Here is a 19,156-nt window from a genome sequence, read left to right as displayed (position 1 = left end):
CCAGCCCACCCCACCTCACCCGCTCCTCCCCGGGCCCTACACGCTGCCTCCTCCCCCGGCCAACCCTCACTAGATGACCGTCGTACCATCCGGTGCTTCTCCTCCACTATACCAATCGGATCCTAACGCGAACGACGCCCTGCCAGTAGTCCGGGCAGGCGACGTTCCTCCGAAGCGATCGGCTCGACCTGGCTATGTGGAACCAGCAGCGAGACGCTTAGACCGATTTCTACGTATCTTTCTTTCTCCGTGTGACCGAGGATGAGCACCATCGCGACGGCTACCGGATCGGCTTCTTGCCGCTTCGCCCACTACTTCGTCGTGTGTGGACTGGACCCGGAGACGGGCCTGGAGCCGGACGATGGAGCAGGTAGCAAAACAAATACTCGACAAGCCTCTAAATGTCAATATATGTGTTTTTTAGAGGAGACTATGGTCAATTTGGTGTGTTTAATGTCGTTGTTTACAAGTATGAGATCCACTCGGAAGCCTGTCAGCTCAATTTTAATATCCACTTTTTTATTTATTTAAATAAATAGCATCCACTATTCTGAAGGCACATCTAATAAAATACCGGGGCCTTCATTTTAAATATATTTCAGCATAACTCGCCAAAAGAAAGACATAAACTGACATTCGACCAGCATCCTATTGTGTTTAGCCCATCATCATTATTCAGCACAATATTTAGGTGCATCATTCACAAGATAGTTTTTCTTAATATTAGCAGGATTTTTTCCACCTCCGTCATATTCCAATCCTAAAAAAAACTTAATTTCCCTAAATTTTTGCCCATCATATTAAAAATAAACAATCCTATTTTGGCGACATTATCCAGACTTAAAGGAAGGTGTTTTTGTGATTGATTGTGTAAGATGTCCATGGGGTTGTCATGGCAATAACAATCGACGCAGGGAGATGCTCTTGTCTTGTGAAGGGGGCCATTAGGCTTTTATTTACAGATGGAGCAAAGAGAAATGGGAAGATTTCAGTTGTTTTTCTCCTCGATGTTGACAGTGAACCGTGGCGTAGACAAATTCTGTCTGGAACATCAAACGTCATGTCTTGGTTGGAATTGTGGAAAAAAACAATAGCCTTCCGTCACTATGATATTAAATGCGACACTAGTCTGGCAGGGATGGAAGGAATAACCCTGCTGATGTTAAAGCTGCCAATGATTTTTTGTCTTCTAACTAACTGCATCGCCTTTAATCGCTGGCTTCCCACTGAGAGGGTGACCGCTCCGCTGCTTGGGTGCTTGCGGCGATCGTTGTCAATCTGCTTATGTAACAGCAGGCCATCGCCTCGCCACTGCAGCAGAAGCGGCAGCAGGATATGCTTCTTCAAGGGATTTCCTGCCTTCATGGGAACGTTGGGCCTTAAGCCGCAACCGAGCTGAAGAGTTAGTCATACATTCTTATCTCACACCCCTAACTGTGAAAATTACAAGTTGATCAAAATAAATCAACAGTCAACATAATGTATAAACCTGGCAACAAAGGTGAGTATACCTATAGGTGAAAATGTTTTTGTGAAAAGTGATTTTCTTTCATTAATTTTTATTCAACAGTACAACAAATGTAGAACATTTTACTCAGCTAGCACAGTATTATTTCCTTGCCTTGTCAAATGCAGCCAGTCAGGAACAAGATTGTTTCTCACCAAATAATTCACTTGAAGGGAAGTCTAACCTGTTGCTCTTTGAATTCTTCATATAATTCCAGACATTAGTCATCAGTGCCATCTTGGATATGTTTTTATCAAGTGGCTTTGAAACACACCTCGTAGACAGGTTTGGTGCGTGTCTGTCAGCCATGTAGACAAAATAATTCCAGTGAAGTATCAATTTCGCCGGCAAGGTACCTTAATCCTTTTTTTGGTACTTGTAGCGTTAAGTCAGCCTGGACTAACTCTCCCTTGGTTGAAATACAGCATTACTCATGTCATTTAATGGTCCTTGCATCTCTAATGTACCGAGTTTACGTCATATCTAATTATCTGTACTCTTCGCTCTTGTGCTGTACATTGCTGATGACATTATCTGTGTTTCCTTTTGGGGAGTATGAGGACTGATCTCATGTCATGAAAAGGATTTACACATTATACATATTATGGCTATTCATTAATTTGGAGTTTGAAAATGTAAGATTGTTCACATCATTTTCCATGTCTGTGAAAACAGAGGACATCCATGTGTGTGTGTGTGTGTGTTCAATGGCTTGTTAAATTAGTTGTTTCGCACCATGAGACTAGACAGCTGCTGAATGTGCAGGATCGGGATTAAGATTTGTTTTGACAACATTGTCCATGTTCAGTAAACTAATTGGATGCAATACGCATCAATGCGTCCAAGGGTACTGTACTTAAATCTAGTGTCAGTTTTATTGTTAACTTCATCAGGAAGTGACAAAAGCAGCTTGACCCAAGCTTGCCTCGAAACTGTACAAGTGAGTCTCTTCATTCAGCCAGTCATGTTTTTCGAGAGGCAAAGTATCCTTTAAAAGGTGTGTTTAGTGTGTGGGTGGGGCAAAACTATACATAAAAAAAGATTTTTAGATCTGTTCCAGGTAGGTAACCTCCAAATAAACAATTTCCTGTATAGTACACTAAAACTGTCCTCAAAGATAAAAAAAAAAGCGTTTAAATAAAAACACCTTTAAATTTATATGGTGATTTGTGAATAAGTCAAAACTATGTAGTAATTACCCATTTTACATTGTTTTTTATATGATATGATTTATACTATTTAGTGTTTGACAGTTTAATCCATTGATTGTTGGAACTCCTAAACTGAAATTATTCCACGTAAACAAGACTTCTCAACGATTTATGTATGTTGAGACGTTTGAGCTCTCGAATGTGAGTCAATAGAGAACTGCCAAGCACCCAGGAACAATCTGCTGTTGTTGGTTCCTCAATGCAGTGCAGTGTGTTGTGCAGCCTAATCAAATTTCACATGACGCTGCCCGTTGGAATGCCGCCTGGCTGAGGCTTCAGATTCGACCCGTTCGCTCCAGATGACGGTCATGGGGGGGGTGCTTGAAGGGGAATGACGAGGACTCCCTGACCCCACAAAACAAAACCACAAAATAGTTTCAATACGAAATTGTCAGAAAAAGAAATGCCCGAGTAAAATACAGATTCCTGCCAAAAAATCGAATGGAGTACTTCCCACTACTGTCTGGCTATAAGTTAGAAGCAGCTGATGCCGGCTGCTATTTTAATCTCCTTCACTTGATATGTGTGTCCTCATCTGCTCAAGTGTTAATACACGGGCGAGTCATTCTTTTGCAGCTGCCGTTCAGTCAAACCAGACGAAACGCTTTAAACCAGGGGTGTCAAATTCATTTTTGTTGCATCGTAGTCATAGTTTCCTTCATGACTGTCAACCCAAATAAATGTATGAACTTCTCATATTATTCTGTACATTAAAGGCTACATAACACAGTGATAAATAACTAGTTTTGAAATTGGAGACTAGAAAGAACTGATCAAATTTAAAAAAAGATTAATGGTAATAAAATTTACGAGTAACATCTCTATTTTGTAAAAGTGAAGGGAATTTGCAATTTTAGTATTGCCAATTTTAGTATTCAAGTTGATGTACAATTTTTTTTCTTTGCTCACAGCCAATCAATTTTCAATGCCACTTATCATGTTCAGGGTGACGGGGTGCTGGAGTCTATTGCATCTGACTGACCTACAAACGGTAAACTACACCCTGAACCAGTTGCTAATCAGTTGCAGGGCACATTGAGGTTATTTGGGTTCAATTCAGTTCCTTACTTGCTTTTTTCTTTTGCCCACTTTCAAGACAGGGCGATTTTCTCTTCCGGGCTTCTGACACAGTCACCATTTGTAACATGGAGATTTGAGTGCAACCACTCAAGAAGCATGATTTTGACATGTGTTCTTGCAATGTTCACTTTCTGTCTATTGTGCATCAGTTGAAACAAATTATCTCTCAATTGATTTTCAGGAGAGAGCTTTGAGCAGAGCCCCATTCACCGGTCCTTCAAATCTAGGGTTCTGGTCCACTACCCCGAGAGCACAGACAGGAACATCTTCAATAAGGATGCAGTCAACACGGTGAGAATGTAGAATTAGTTCAACGAGTAAGGAGGACTTTTCTGGTTAAAAATGAATACCAGTGGTTTAAATCGGTGTGATGTTTATGCAAATGACAAAATACAAATAGTTTGGCTGCAGATGATATACTGTGTAAACAAAACAATGGTTGACTTTATTTTTGAATATGTTTATTGTTGTAATGAAGAAAAAACAGATCAGATAAAAGCTTAGATTGTCATCTCCTGTCTTTTCTTTCTTCAACTTTCAGTCACGGGTAGAATTTCATTTAATTGGTCCAAATGTTATCATTTACTGCAAATAGTGTATCTTCAGTCAATTTTGTACGCCAGCTTCGTATAGTATAGTGAAATGCAGAATTACAGTTAGTTAGTTAGTCAGATTTTTTTCAAAATGAAAGATAATGTACTTTTGTTTAGCTTTCTATGACAGCAATATATCCTGACAGGCTAAATTGAGGTGAAATGGTCAGAAAATTATTTACTACAAATAAATGACTTTGAATGGTGACATGTAGTGGAATTTTAGTTGATTAATCCAGAAATGATTAATTTACTACAAATGAGCAGGCGCAACTAATTTGTTTCCATTTTTGCAAGGCACCACTCACTGTACTGTATGCAACTGTTGCAAAACTGTTACATTCTTGTCACTGTTGTCATTCTCCCTCTGCGTCATCAGCTCTGCATGCCGAGGGGTCTTTCTTTCCGGACTCAGGCTGACCGCCTGGAGTCTCACTTCCACTCCTTCACCATCGGATTTGAAGACGGCTCGCGCTCCTACGGCTTTGTCCACACCTTCTACGAGGAGGTGACAGGTGCGCAGATCATCACAGCCATGCAGACCCTTCACCGGATGCACCACGTGGAGCATCACTCCGCTTCCTCTTCTTCCGCCCCCTCGTCCGCTTCCTCTCCCTCCACTTCGAGCATGGACTCGCTGGGGAGCAGCCTGGATGAGTCTGACGGCGAGTCTCTAGCGGCCGGCAACGCCGCCGCCACCTGTCTGGGTTGCGCCGGCTCCTTCGACCCGTCTCATGACACGCTGTACGTGTCCAAAGCCCTCTGCCTCCTCACGCCGCTCCCCTTCCTCGGAGCGTCTCGCCACTTCCTGTCTCAGCTTCACCAGGCCGTCGCCTCTCAAACGGCGCCACCTCTCCCGCTGGAAAGCTACATTCACAACATCCTCTACGAGGTGCCCCTACCGCCGCCCGGCCGCTCGCTGAGGTTTCACGGCGTGCAGGGCCCCATCTTGTGTCAACGGCCCGGCCCCGGTGAGCTTCCTCTCGGGGAGTATCCTCTGAGGGAAGCCTTCTCCTTGCTTGGCGTGGACAACATGGTGCAGCTGCTTACATGCTCCCTCCTGGAGACGCAAATCCTGCTCTACTCTCAAGGTATGAAAATCTTCTTTCGAACCATAAGTGTGTCTTCACTGCTGATCTTCCTCCTCAGACTACCAGCGCTTGATGACAGTGGCGGAGGGCATCACGACATTGTTATTCCCCTTCCAGTGGCAGCACATCTACCTTCCCATCATTTCTACACCTCTACACCACCTCCTGGACGCTCCTGTACCTTTCCTAATGGGCATCCAACGCAGGGATGGCGCTCAGCGAGCCTCCCTCCAACTGCCTCATGAGGTGTGAAATTCTGGATTTTGAAATCAATTTGTCAATTAGCGCCACTGTGATGCAGACACAACATCTTCAAAAAGTAGCAGCTAACAATTTACTTGGCTTGACATTTGATTATTTTACAAGCCACTAAAAAGTCTCTTTTACTTGATACTGTATTTCCACTTTAAGCAACATTTGAGATCTTGCGCAATATTCCCTCTTGAACCAGTGTATTTTCTGCTGTACCCCGCTCACTAATCCAGTCAATCGTGCAACATTACTGCATGCTGTGTGAATATCTCGACCCAGCCTCTTTTAAAGTTGCCCTAGAAAGAAGGCAACCGAGTCGCTTGGGGGCATGGATGAAAGGCTGCAGTGTATGAGCATGAGAGATAGTGAATAATTCATGTGACTTAATGATCACATTGTTTTTCCGTGCAATTTGATGACACGGGGTGGGAAACAACCTTCAAAACAAACCAGGAAGTGAAGAGAGTAGGAGGATGAAGCTGAGTCAGGCTGGATCAACGTGTACCTTCCAATCGTCCCCCCTGAGGCATTAATCTGACTGTCAGAGGTCGCTGCTCAAGGTTGTGTGGCTACTGACTAAGCTGCGCTACTTCGACTGTGATATTTCCCTGGCTATATCTGCACAATGATTTCAGGTCAAGAAATGCAGTTTTGCAAAGATAATAATTAATAGTGGCTATCTGAGATAGTCAACATTTTACAAATAGCTCTCAGAGGTTCTCTCAAGAGGTTCTGGAATCACAATTAAAGTCGATCTAACATTTAGATACAAGGAACGGGTCAAAATGAACTAATTAGAGTAATTACTAGCTATAACGTTTGGATATGGAAAAAAGCTTTAACTTTGTAGATGAAAAAGCTTAGCAATATCGGAATGAATAGCTAATAGACAAAAAAGGACAACATTGTCTCTGCAATAGAGAATTTTATTCCAATATAAAACACATATAAACTCATGATTTCAGATATGTAATCAATTGGCAAAAGTACGCTTAGCATGTTCATATTCAGGCTTGGGTTTGAATCTCGGCTTTTGCTGTGTTGGCATGTTCTTTGCTTGCTTGGGATTTCCATAAAACATTTTTTATTTCATTTTAATCTTAAGGTGCAAATGCTTGTTTCTTGGCGGTAATGAATGTAATTTGTGCAGTGCTGGCGGTCTCTTCTTTCTCTTGCTGCAAAAGCTCAGCTCATCCTCTTTCGGGTTTCAAAGTGGCAAGAACCAATTGAGCGGATGGAAATCTTGATCTGGGATCTTAATTGAATGTTTGCAGCTCTTCCAGTTTGCCTCCAAGATATGAAGGACTGCATAGTTTCATGCAATTTTAATTATCTGATGGGAGAGGTGATTGAATTTTTGTTTTCCCCCTGCATAGGCCAACCTTTGCTTCGTGGACATTGACAACCACTGCGTGGACCCTCCAGAGGGTCTCCCTGCCTTTCCGGACCAAGCTGAGCTAGTGCGGGAACTGAGCGACATTCTGCAGCATTTTGGGGTCCCTCTGCAGGGAAGTGCTCTCACAAAGCCCACCCCGGCCTCCCCTCAACTGAGCAGCCTAGTCCTGGAGGATCTGATGGAGGACAGAAGGAACGGGAACCTCAGGGGAGAAGAGCTGGAAGCGTTAGAGAGGCTGCAGGCTCTGGCTTGGAGGTGCGGAGGAGACAAGTTATCAGGCCAAGAGAAGACGCTGGGGCGCGTATTGGAGGAAGAGGAGAAGGCTTTGAGTGATGCGAAGATGAACATTCAACTAAGAGAGGTGTTTGCTGGACGATTCGCTACAATGTTTGGCCGCTATGAGGAGTTCGTCATCCACAGTGCACACGATTTAGATTCCTGGATGAGTAATCGAGAGGGAACGTTCAACTTCGACAAGGTAAAGTGAACCTTTGTTGTTGTTTTTTTTTGCGTTTTTTTCCCCCAGGAATATTCTAGAAGAGATTCAAGTCAAGTCAAATTTGTTTATATTTTTCAACCAAAAAAAAACAACTGAAAATGGACATTGATGTAATTCTGTACTAAAGTTTTGAAGGTGATTTGTACATATATTTTCTCTGCATCTTAAATGGAGGCCTTCTTCTATTATGCTGCATCTTTTCTCAAAAGATGTCAGAATGAACTGTGGAAGAGCATGGAACCACTTTAAATGGAACCTCTATCGTTGGACTAACCGTTTTTTTCCATGTATAATGCGCCCCCATGTATAATACGCACCCTAAAAATGGCATGTTGATGCTGGAAAAAAGCCTGTACCCATGTATAATACGCACCCAAATTTTGACTCCTACTTAAATCCGTAAACGTAAAATTATTGCAGAAAAAAGATCATCTTTGGGAACAACCGGATGTTATTCTGCCGGTTAGTATCACTGCGCATGCGCTAGCAAACTCGATAGCGAAGAAATGTTTCGGATTTGTGTAGGGTACATTGTGACAGCAAACGAGCAGGTGATCGAGCAAGCGTCTGATACGAGAGCATTGTGTTCTTATGGAGCGTGTTTGAAGTGAACAGCAGAGAAGAAAGCCCATCTGTAATGGCGGCCTCCGGATGATATCCAGATAAAAAAAAAATTCTTTACCCATGTATAATGCGCACCCCAGATTTTAGGACAAATTTAATTTAAATTTTGCGCATTATACATGGTAAAAAACGGTAATTCCCCGCCCCACAGGGAATGAGAGAAACAAAAAGTATTCGTTTATTCTCTGGAATAAAGCACGAATGGAGTACATTAAAGTTCAGAAACTAAGCGGACTTGCCAGGTTATCAGAGAGCTTTGGATTACTGACAAAAATAACTTAAGTACACAAATGACTCCAAGGTTTGGCAGTCGTCTAGTTGAGGCTGGTGCGGCTTCCCCTTATGTGCATCTAATTGGACATATTAGCTGCAGGTCATGAAGTGCACCAGCCAGCAGAGCAAACCTTTACTTTTCTTTGTCCTTTCCCACGCTTTTTTTACTGTTTGTTCTTCACCGTGTGAAATTGTTTTGTACTATTTACAGCATTTTAGCAGTCATGTTTAATGGTAGATAATAATGCTATTTTTTAATGTGTGCGCTTCTAGTAAATCGAAGCACCTCACAACAGCTTGGTTAAATTGCCTAAAATTGCATTAACTAGCATGGAATGCTATTCAAAAAATATTTTTGGTGCTGTTTGTTTCGGATTCTTTTTATCCAACATGGAGTGAGCTGATAGTATATGTAGGTGAAACTTGGGCCTACACACAAAAATTTGAGATTCTCCCACAAAATAATTGGAAAAAAAAAAATTTAAATTGTTTTTTGCCACGTTACATAATGATGAATTGGCTGTTTTTTTGTCCAAAGTAATGGAGAAAAAGTGATTTTGTAAATGCCAAATATTCCTGTGTGAGTTTTGATGTGTGCCTTGGCTCAATATTGTTATATATAATATTGTGATATTGATCATCAATATGTCAATCTTAATTTTATTTAAGAAGTAGGATCTCATTCAACATTATTTCCTTGTGGACCTTCCGTATTCCAGGGTGCCTTCCTCTCAGCTCAGCCTGTGACCCACTTGCATTTCCTATCCCGCTTCCTGGAGACGTCTATGTTTTCATCTTTTGCCGACGGCAAGGTGATCTCTCGCTGGGCTGACCGCGAGCCACTGCAACAGCTCTTTGACAGTCGCCTGGAAAGGGAGCGACTCTACGACACGGACCAGGCCGAGTCTCCCGGGAGTCGCTACAGGAAATGCTCCACGCTCTTTGAATCAGGTACCCTGGAAATGCGTAATGACAACATCAAAACGTATTTTGTCCTTTTTGCCACGGGTTGTCATGCAGCAAAGGTCACACTTCTTGGCCCCGCCTCTTTCACGGACGTACACAGACGAATCGTACAATATTTTCTACGCATGAATTTACAATGTGTTTGTAAGGCGTGTTTTAATATTTACGTATCTTGTGTTTGTTATGTAGTCGATTGCAATTTTAAATACATTCGTAGATAAATCATTGCATTTACATGAAATTTGCTAACACGATGCACTCATTATTCATTTAAATATCAATCAAGAAATTTTTTTAAGAAAGGAGAAAAAAAACATATTTAATCAGAGTTGCCCATCTGGTTTGTGTTCAGTTGATGATTCTCTGCAGCATTATTGCGCACAAGAACATCAAACCGAATAAAACATTTCTTGTATGAATATCAAAGTCAATTTCCATAAAAGGCAAAACGAGTGCAGGAATAAGGCTGCTTAGAGGGGGCGGGGTGCGGATGGAAGAGCATTAAAGATGGGGGTGCGTCAAAGAATGTGGTGGGGGATGAGCTGTTTTTGTGTCCCTTCTTCCAGTCTGCTCATTTAGCTCTTTTGAATGTATGCCGAATATATGACGGTGCCACCATCGCTGTGTGTTTGCCCTTCTTTACATAATGTGTCAGAAAACCTGGGTATATATACACTCATTGTATGTGTTGTGTTTTTTATTTATTTAATTTGAACTTGAGTTAGTATTAGAATGGCATCTTTTATGAACAGGCCTTTGTTTCCCCTCTAAGTGACAAGCACCGTTGTGTTTCCATGACTGTATGTAAACTTTGTGTCCATGCATGCAGCTCAGGCCATCGAGCGCAGGCTGCTGAAGGCCGACCACACCGCCATACACCCTCACCTCCTGGACATGAGGATCGGCCAGGGTCGCCACCAGCCGGGCTACTTTCCCAAGCTGCAGGCAGATGTCCTCATACACTCCCAAAGCACCAAGTGAGTCTTTCATCCCGGGTTGACGAACAATGTCTAAAGCAGATGGTGTCATACAAAGGGGAGGATGACGTTATCAGTCAGAAAATGAATAGTTAACCACAGATTCTCACGGGGGATCACTGGGCTTGATTCTAGCCAGGCGCAAAAAATCTGGACAAATTAAATGTACTGTATGATAATGATAATAAATTATTATTAATAATTATTATGTGTTATGTATTAAAGAACAAGTCACTTTACAGTATAGCATAGTTACAGTAATAAACTTTCAAGCAACTTATACTTTAACACACATGGAACATCAACACATACAAACTAAAAAAAAAAATTACTACAGTATGTCAAAGGCGCAAACACCGAGCCATAATAATGTAGTTTATAGCCGGGGCACACTGTATTACAGTTTGGATTCAAGGCACATTTCCAAATCGGGGTTACGAATCAGCTTGATTGTCTTTTTGTGGATGGCACTTGGCTTGCTTCAATGTAGTCAGTCACAGCTCTTTCTGCTACAGCTCTTTCTGCCATGATTAACGCTGATGGCATAAAGTAAACTCATTTGCACACTGCAGTAGATGACTCTTACACTTAAACTTTTTCAAGAGAAGAGTGCTAGTTGCTTGCAGCAAGTGCTATTTACGTCATACAAAGCAATACCAAAATTCTCTAGTCAACTAATGTTTAATCAAAGACGCAATGCTAGTAAATCTTTCTAGGATTTTTTTCTGAATCTGTCTAATAATAATAATAATAATATACAGATTTACAAAATCAAATCTTTGGAGACTCATAAAGCTTTGCTATTGAGCAGTGTTAGAACTCACTTTACACAAGGATGGTATTTTGGGAATATTTGGTGCCTGCAATTTCTTCAGTGCAAAATGTGTGTTTACGTCCAGGCGGTCCAGTCGTGTCACACCATCACGCAGATCCGATTCCTGGAGGACATCAGCAGAGCCTGATCCTGAGCAAAGACAGGTGCTTTGTTTGCCGTTCAAAAACAAGTCCGTACAAAAACACGCTTCCCTTATGCCTTGGTTGATTTTGGTTCCCTCAGCAGAAGCACCCATTGGTAAGAAAACACCTTAACCATCTTAAATTTCTGGACCTTTCGCCTCAAGTCATCGCTCAGACGCACAGAGAGTTTGTTCAAGGGCTGCTGAACGAGTGTCGACTGAAGGTGAGATTCTCTTGATAGTTTACAAAAGTCATTATCTCTGCTAAGTAGTGTTTGGAATCTTTGAGTAATGCAGGAAAACAATGGCTTGCATGCTAGTAGAGGACATTACATCATCCATTTCAGCTGCAAAATTCATGCACTAATCCAAGAATTCAATTAGCCAGTCCTCAATGAGAATTTTGACAATGTCTTTACTTACTGTTAAAAAATGTAATTACGGTCAGCATTCAGTCCGTCTGACAATTGATGTCTTTTTTTATCAACATTCTGAATTGGTCTATTGCTTTTCAATTCTCTCTACTCTTCTAGACCAAACGTATGTTGATGGAGAGGATGGGAAAGGAGAATGTGGAAGTGGGTCAGGGGGAGGTCAATATCACCGGCCTGCAGGAGAACACTCTGATTCACGGTCTGTGCGACCTACTGGAGAGAACCTGGGGCCACGGTCTGCAGATGAAACAGGTCAGATCCTGCATCCTCACGTCAACCAAATGAAAATGTTTTCAGGGCACTAACAGATGTGTGTTGGTATGTTTAAACAGGGAAAGTCAGCTCTGTGGTCGCATCTGCTTCATTACCAAGCGGCTTTAGAGAAAACAGAGGTGCCTGCTGAATCTCCAGGTAAGAGAGATTAGAATGAAGTATTAGACATCATCTAGTGTAGTCCAAGGTTCCTTTTATCCCTGCGTGAGATTCAGTCAGTTTTGATTTTGTTAAATATATCCAGGCACAGAGCAGAGAACATATGACGATGGCGCTGTCCTTCAAAAAGGATCCTTGGTACAAGATATGAGGTTAGTAACAATATGTCACGTCCAAATGACTACTTAATATTCTTGATGTGCATATTTTTCTCTTCTTTCAGGTTTATCCAGACGATGAGTGAGGGAATGTCTGAGGTGGCACAAGCCCGGGCCTGGATCAGCTTGACTCTGGAGAAGAAGATGCTCTCACAGCACCTTAAAGAGATGCTTACAAACCAGGAGTTGCTTAGGTAAACAATGAATTTCATCCTGCTTTTTTCTGGTGCCGTTTTATGACCTTGTTTTGCTTTTGTTTTTCTACGCAGACAGCTATACAAGCCTCACGCCTTCCTTCTCTGCGAGGAAGAAAGAGAACAGTTTCTATTCCACCTTCTGTCGCTCAACACGGTGGACTACCTTTGCTTCACGCGCGCCTTTGCCTCCATCAGTGAGTCAATACAAATAAAACTGTGACAAAAGCGCCCATAGGCAAGGCAAGGTTATTTGAACAGCACCATTCATACGTAATGCAAATCCAGAGTGTTTTACACGGAAGAAAAAAAAAACTCTTAATGACATCAGATAGAATGGATGAATAGACTGACAGAAGGATGATAAAAATAAGCAATGATATTATTGCTAAAAAACAACCCGCCTCTCTACAGACATTCCCTATCGAGTCTCTATCATCCCCATGAAGAAGCTGAGCATCGCCATGGCGACGGTCAACCCGTGGGTGTGTGTGTCTGGAGAAATGGGAGATTCTGGAGTGAGACAGATCCCCAAGAATACCCAGGAGATTTTTTTCCAGGTTTGTCTCATAAATAAAAATATTTACAATATAATATATATTATAATTATTATTATAATAAAATGTATATGTATTTATAATAAATTACAAAGAAATATTTAAAAAAATACAAATAAAAAGGATCATAAAAAGGTCATTTCATCATAATGATCTAATTTGAGGCAAAGTCAAATTTATCGCATCTTATGAGTTTGCGTGAACAACAGTTGTTTTTGTTCCAGTGTAAGAACCTGGGCCGACTGAGTACTTTGCAGCTGGGACAGGAGAACTCGGGCCTGCTTGCCAAGTGTCTCATTGACTGTGTGATGGTCTACAATGAGATCACGGGACACACATACAAGTAAGAATAGCAGCCACTCTTTGAAGGCTACATGCTTTTCAAATATGCAAAATAGACGACATTCTAGTTTTTAATGTGTGCCATTTGTGCTCTGCCAGCCAGGTTTTTACACTTCCTCTTTGGGTACACTCACCAGCCGCAAAATTAGGTTCACCTACTCATTCTAATAAAATCAAATACAAGCACAAGCTGCTGTTTTTTGAAAATGTCTCTAGTTTGGTTACATCTTTAGTTGTGCAGGTGCACTTCAGGACAATCTTTTTTCCCTGCATCATTTTTTCTTCTGCTTCTAAAATATGCATGGTCCTCCCTGCCAGATTCCCTTGTGGCCGATGGTTAGGGAAAGGCGTGGGCGACGGCAGCTTGGAACGAGTCCTCATTGGGCAGTTGGTGTCACCTGGTGGCGAGGAGGATTTCGGAAGATGGACCGGGACGCCGCCGGAGTTAGCTTCGCCTTCCCAGGGCGTACGCGCTGTGCTGGGATCCCTTGGAAACAGGACGAGTACGTACGGAAAAGTACACGTTAACTTCTTCTGGATAGAAGACAGTATTGTTTGTGAGCAATGGCAGTTCGTGTACTTGCTTTCGCTCTCTGACTGTACTCTTGTTTTTGTCTCTTGGCAGGAGTGGTGTCTGTTGAAGTCCATGAAGACATGAGGGAGGCAGCTAATAATCTCGTCAAGCACTTTCACAAACCTGAACAAGAGGTGTGTGTATGGAATGTAACACATAATCAATTTCAGGCCATATATTTACTGTGAAAATGTCTCTCTTTGTCCCTTTCAATTCTGGCAGAGAGGCAACTTGACCATGTTGCTATGTGGCGAGGGAGGCCTGGTTCCCTCTTTGGAGAAGTTCCTCCTCCATGGCTTCAAGTCCAGTCGTCTTTTCCAGAGAAATGTGTTTGTTTGGGACTTTGTGGGTGAGTTATTTGATGTAATGTACACTTTCTGTTGGTCTCCTTCTATATATAGGCTTCCAAACTGAATTCAACTCCATTCCACTTTTACTTTATGCTAAATCTAAGGCTATATTTGGACTAGTGTGAGATTTTTTTTGTATGAGTTGAAAGGGGTTTTGATGTGTGATTTTTTTTTTTTGTGTGTGTCACAGGTTTTTTGGGTGAGAAAGTTTTTTTTAGGTGTTTTTTTATGACACCGAATTTTTTTGTGAGTTGTTTTATGGTTGGTATGACAGTTTCTTGGGTGCATATGAGTTTTGGAGGAAGGTATGCAATTTCTGGTTTAAGTGTGATTTTTCTTTTTAAATCTTTTTTGGCACCTCATAGAAATAAAATTTGTCAGTCGAAATATTTGTAAAAATTGATATAGGCATAAAATGTGAATTTTCCACTTGTAACAGCAGTGTATATCCATTCTTAAAGTTATGTAAATGTGTGTATCTCTTTGTAATAGAAAAGGCTGTGGTTTCCATGGAGACGGCCGACCAGCCGGGCCACCCTCCGGGCTCAATGCTGATAAAGGAGCCGCCTTGCGACTTACTGTGCCACTATGTCAACTCCATCAGCGCTTCGCCACGAAACATTGGCAAAGAGGGCAAATTCCAGCTTTTGGTTTGCCTGGGAGTCAGGTGAGAGGCTCCACAATACGCACATTTACCTGATCACTAATCGACTCATGCAACTAGCTGTATATATGATCAAAACACTATAGATAAGCCAAAAGAAATTAACATAGCATGTTTAACCACCTGGCCTGTTCTCTTCTTAGGGACCGACTCCTTTCGCAGTGGCTTCCACTGTTGGCCGAGTGTCCCCTAACGTCTCGCACCTACGAGGATGGCGCCTTGATGCGCGACCGCTCTGCTGTGCACTCTCTCTCTCGCATCCTGCACACGCTCAACGAGTTCACCGTCACGCTGGAGACTTCGCTGGTCAAGGGCGTGGCCCTCTGACATCCCCTAACGGTGGTCACCCCTTCTGAACTTCTCATTTGCTATAGAAATATCTTTAAAAAAATCCCCTGTGGACGGGAAAGATGCCACGTGAGGTCCAAACTTGTTGCCCTGTAAATGTCTTTACACACTGTACCTGCTTTGGGATGTAGTCAGATCCCCCTTGTGTGATTACACTGTGGAGAAGAAAAAAGAATATGTGGACAAAATTCATCAATTCCAACTTCACATGGACAGACGGTCAGTGTTTATTTTTTGCACCTCATCGGGTGCACGCTCAGAAAAAAAGCGCATAGTTGTTTCTTGTCAAATGGCTGATACCCTTGAAAAGACTACTTTTGTTCCTCTGACGCTTTACCTTTACAATTTCCGCACAAACCTCACCTGAAAAATTCGAGGCCTGTAATAGTCAAGTGTCAAGGGGACAAGAAACTAACTGGGTAACACAAGACAGGTGACAATTGTTACTGTTACGGTGACAATATGGTGGAAAACTTCATTTATCTCAGTGGTTCAATTGAGGAAGTGAAACGTGTAGAAAAATATTGTGTGGCGTGTTACATCGGCGAGTCTGCATTTGAGTGGCAGAGCGTGAATTGTGCTCAAAAGCAGCTGTTCTGTTCTGTTTTGCAATTCTCTCTGTGTTCAATTAACGGCTAAAAAGTGCATTGATCACTAGCTCTCCACTACTTGCAAAAGCATTATGCTAAGTATACTACTTATAAATCCATAAACCCAAATGATCACTTAAAAATCAGAAGTTCTTATCATGTGTTTGGAATTTTAACACAGTGATTCTCAAAGTGTATTACAAAATAGAAACATCGTCTAAGTACAGTTCAGTTGTATTTTCAAGTTGAATAGATTTGTGATTAATATTTAAGAACTGTCTGTTTTAAACATTTAAAGATTTATAAGAAAAAAATATTCATCTTTTATGTGGAATACAATTGAATTGAATGAGAACAGTCCTTCAGTTCTCCAATATTTAAGTGCAGCGTTCAAACGGCATAATGCTACAATCGCTTCCGAAAATATTACATTTACTGTATTTTCCGCACTATTAGGCGCACCGAATTATAAGGCGCACCTTCAATGAACGGCCCATTTTAAAACTTTGTCCATATATAAGGCGCACCGGATTATAAAGCGCATAAAATAGAAGCTATACTGCAACAAACTGAGGTTGACTAGGGTTGCGGTATGCATCCACTAGCCAATAACCAACGAGCCCTCTGTAAACAATCGCGTTTCTCAAACGATTTCCTATAAAATGATCGGAACTGACTAAAGTTCGATCTAACGCATTGGTACTGCTTACCTATGTTTCCCTTCCATATCAATCCGTAAATGTACTCGAAACATTAACGGAGCAGCCTATTTTGAAATGAAATAGCCTCGCGGGTACAACAGCTATTCGGTGACGCCCCCTGACTACAGTTGCCGTAATGTTGGGAAGCGATGCGACCTTGTAATTTACTAGTCGTACTAAAACGTACTGAAACAATTTGGCAGAGCACTGTGTACAACCAGTATGGATCAACAAATTCATCAATTGATCCATATATAAGGCGCTCTGCATTATAAGGCGCACTGTGTTTTTTTTTTTAGTAAAATGTAAGTTTTTAGGTGCGCCTAATAGTGCGGAAAATACGGTACTTTTTAGGAGTAAAGCCTGTATTTTTTGCACTTGTTAGTTGGTGTAAACTGTTTGTCAGTCACAGGTCAAACATGAATTTCACTTGAACTACTGAAATAAGTGAACTTTTGGACTAAATTTTATTTCGTAATAAGATGCACCTATACACAGATAATAATCCTATTTTGCCTTGAGCGTGTACTTACCCCTTTCAGTGTTTACTCCCCTCCTACTCTTGTTGCTTGCACTCTGTTGACTTATAACGAAACACATGCATGGCCAATCCATTTGTTTTGTCGCTATAGTGTATTGTGATGCCAACTATCAGGACTTGGGCCTTATTTACTTATTTCGACACTTTGTTCCCCTGTGTTGTGGTATGTTATGATGCTCTTGTTCTTATTATATCGGTGCTGTTAACTTCACTTTTTTGTGTTGATCAGACTCTGAATATTCCAGGTCCACTTCCTTTCTTGTAAATATGGTTGCCTCATCTAATAATCTCTCAATATTGTGACATGTTTTCCAGTTAAAATACATCATTCTTGTGTCCAAACTGTAGATTCTGATCCTGTGTATGGTGGTCCTACTGTTTGTATTATACATGAAAGTGAGAGCGCCAGCTGGTAAAAACCACAAAAGTATTATACAGTGTTCCTCTTTTATCAGAAGGATATATTTTGCAACTTTTGAAAACAGTTTTCCATCCTCCCCGATATTTGAAACATATTTAAATGAATCCAAACGCAAAAATATTCTTTAGCGCCTATTCTCACGCTCTTTCTGTCAAGGAATCACTTTGGGGAAAAGGACTGGTTTGATTATTAAAATGCAAAGTGTGCAGTTGAAATCTACAGTAACTAAAAATGACGACATATTGAACATTAAAAATGTTCACCCAAACCATATCATTTCATCTGCAACTAGCCATGGATGTTAGTGGTTATAACTTTTCAAGCAACTCCTTTCAAACACGCAGACAAGCAACACAACACAACATACAGGCTTAATTGAGAGCTTAATTGCCCAAGTCATTTTTCAGCATTTTTAGAAAACAAGGAGAGCTCGGTTGTCTTAGTTTACTTTTGCACAAAAATAAAGAAAAAACAGGAAGCTAAGACTAACTAGCAATTTTACTTTTAAGTTTAATTTGCGACATTCTCTACCTCTTATTCTTGCTGTTAATTATGTTGTATCTCTTGAGAAGACCTCCATTCTGACCGGCATGTTGTGGAACAATGGGGTACTAGACCGAAGCCTAATTCAGATTTGCTTGGGTCCTGTAAAACTGCCTAAAAGCGCTTGCAAAAATATCTGTGATACAGCGGTGGTTCCCTGTATTGCATTTCATTTACCAGTTAGGAAATGCTGTCTTTGTCCTGCACTGCCCCGCCAGCACTATGTAACCCAGCCTCTATTGTCATTTAAATACAGATTAGAGAGAGCAATAAATGAAGGTTATTTATGAAAATGTGACGTCACAGATTAAAGTTACTAATGAAACAAGTGGAATGGATTGGTTTTTTTCCCCTCATTGTTTACCTACCTTAAATTTGGTTGTGAAGTCCAGGAGTGTCTTGATTTACTGTACGAGTTAAATTTGTACCTTGACTGCGGATGAGTGCCTTTTAAGGGGTGTGATTTGGTGACAGTGCTGTCAGCAAGTTTTGATGCAATGCTGGAATCCATAACTAAGCAAAGGGTGATGGAAGGCCCATCACCCATACATGAGGAAAGGATGCATTTGAGAATTGATTTGTCATGCATATTCAAATTAATGTGGATTTTTTTTTTCAATCCAATTTTAAAAAATAAATCCTCCGTGTATCCTGAATTGTTCGACATGGACTGTTTTTACACTGAATGTTTTGCGAGGTAAACAATTGCTTTACATTGAGTCGATTTTTTTTTTGTTTTGAGACATATTTTGTTTTTACTCTGAATTATTATTATCAACATTAAAAAATAGTTTTGTTTTTTTATGGTTTTCAGACATATTTTGTTTTTAATCTGAATTATTATTATTAACATTAAAAATAGAGGCTTAAAATATTTGCAAG

At 41.1% G+C, this 19,156-nt stretch overlaps 1 protein-coding gene and 2 long non-coding RNA genes across 5 annotated transcripts; 1 reads left to right on the top strand and 2 right to left on the bottom strand.

Moving 5' to 3' along the window:
* Positions 1–54: 54 nt before the first annotated feature.
* On the top strand, positions 55–18,602 carry LOC133157141 (DENN domain-containing protein 5B-like). 2 transcript variants are annotated; one of them, XM_061283436.1, is made up of 21 exons: positions 55–370; positions 3,980–4,089; positions 4,771–5,482; positions 5,541–5,728; positions 7,111–7,608; positions 9,246–9,477; positions 10,322–10,469; positions 11,369–11,447; positions 11,530–11,649; positions 11,959–12,111; positions 12,192–12,270; positions 12,377–12,443; positions 12,515–12,643; positions 12,719–12,840; positions 13,058–13,203; positions 13,425–13,543; positions 13,861–14,045; positions 14,168–14,250; positions 14,339–14,465; positions 14,959–15,133; positions 15,274–18,602. In XM_061283436.1, exons 1-21 carry the CDS (start codon positions 262–264, stop codon positions 15,455–15,457), a joined length of 3,765 nt encoding a protein of 1,254 aa, XP_061139420.1. In that variant the 5' UTR covers positions 55–261; the 3' UTR covers positions 15,458–18,602. The 2 variants fall into 2 exon arrangements, with proteins under 2 accessions (XP_061139420.1, XP_061139419.1); XM_061283435.1 differs by having other exon boundaries at positions 11,527–11,649.
* LOC133157143 (uncharacterized) lies at positions 9,344–11,530 on the bottom strand. Its single transcript, XR_009714943.1, has 3 exons — positions 11,294–11,530; positions 10,378–10,502; positions 9,344–9,482 (listed from the first exon to the last, which is right to left on the bottom strand). It is a non-coding gene; the product is annotated as an uncharacterized LOC133157143 (long non-coding RNA).
* Positions 14,126–18,771, bottom strand: LOC133157142 (uncharacterized). Of its 2 annotated transcripts, XR_009714942.1 has the most exons (4): positions 18,643–18,758; positions 15,594–15,633; positions 15,254–15,525; positions 14,126–14,239 (listed from the first exon to the last, which is right to left on the bottom strand). It is a non-coding gene; the product is annotated as an uncharacterized LOC133157142 (long non-coding RNA). The 2 variants fall into 2 exon arrangements; XR_009714941.1 differs by having other exon boundaries at positions 15,254–15,633; positions 18,643–18,771.
* Between the last annotated feature and the right edge of the window lie 385 nt (positions 18,772–19,156).

The sequence above is a fragment of the Syngnathus typhle genome, linkage group LG7, assembly GCF_033458585.1.
Source record: "Syngnathus typhle isolate RoL2023-S1 ecotype Sweden linkage group LG7, RoL_Styp_1.0, whole genome shotgun sequence".
Taxonomy (NCBI): Eukaryota; Metazoa; Chordata; class Actinopteri; order Syngnathiformes; family Syngnathidae; genus Syngnathus; species Syngnathus typhle.
Note: the sequence above shows the minus strand (reverse complement) of the source record. Positions and strands in the feature narration are given on the sequence as shown.

What these genes read in the sequence shown, in the direction of transcription:
- LOC133157141 (XM_061283435.1), top strand. Translation starts at nt 262, where the DNA reads ATGAGCACCATCGCGACGGCTACCGGATCGGCTTCTTGCCGCTTCGCC. An exon ending in GCGCGCCTTTGCCTCCATCA is followed by an intron (nt 12,841 to 13,057) that starts GTGAGTCAATAC and finishes GCCTCTCTACAG; the next exon opens with ACATTCCCTATCGAGTCTCT. An exon ending in ATCCCTTGGAAACAGGACGA is followed by an intron (nt 14,046 to 14,167) that starts GTACGTACGGAA and finishes GTCTCTTGGCAG; the next exon opens with GAGTGGTGTCTGTTGAAGTC.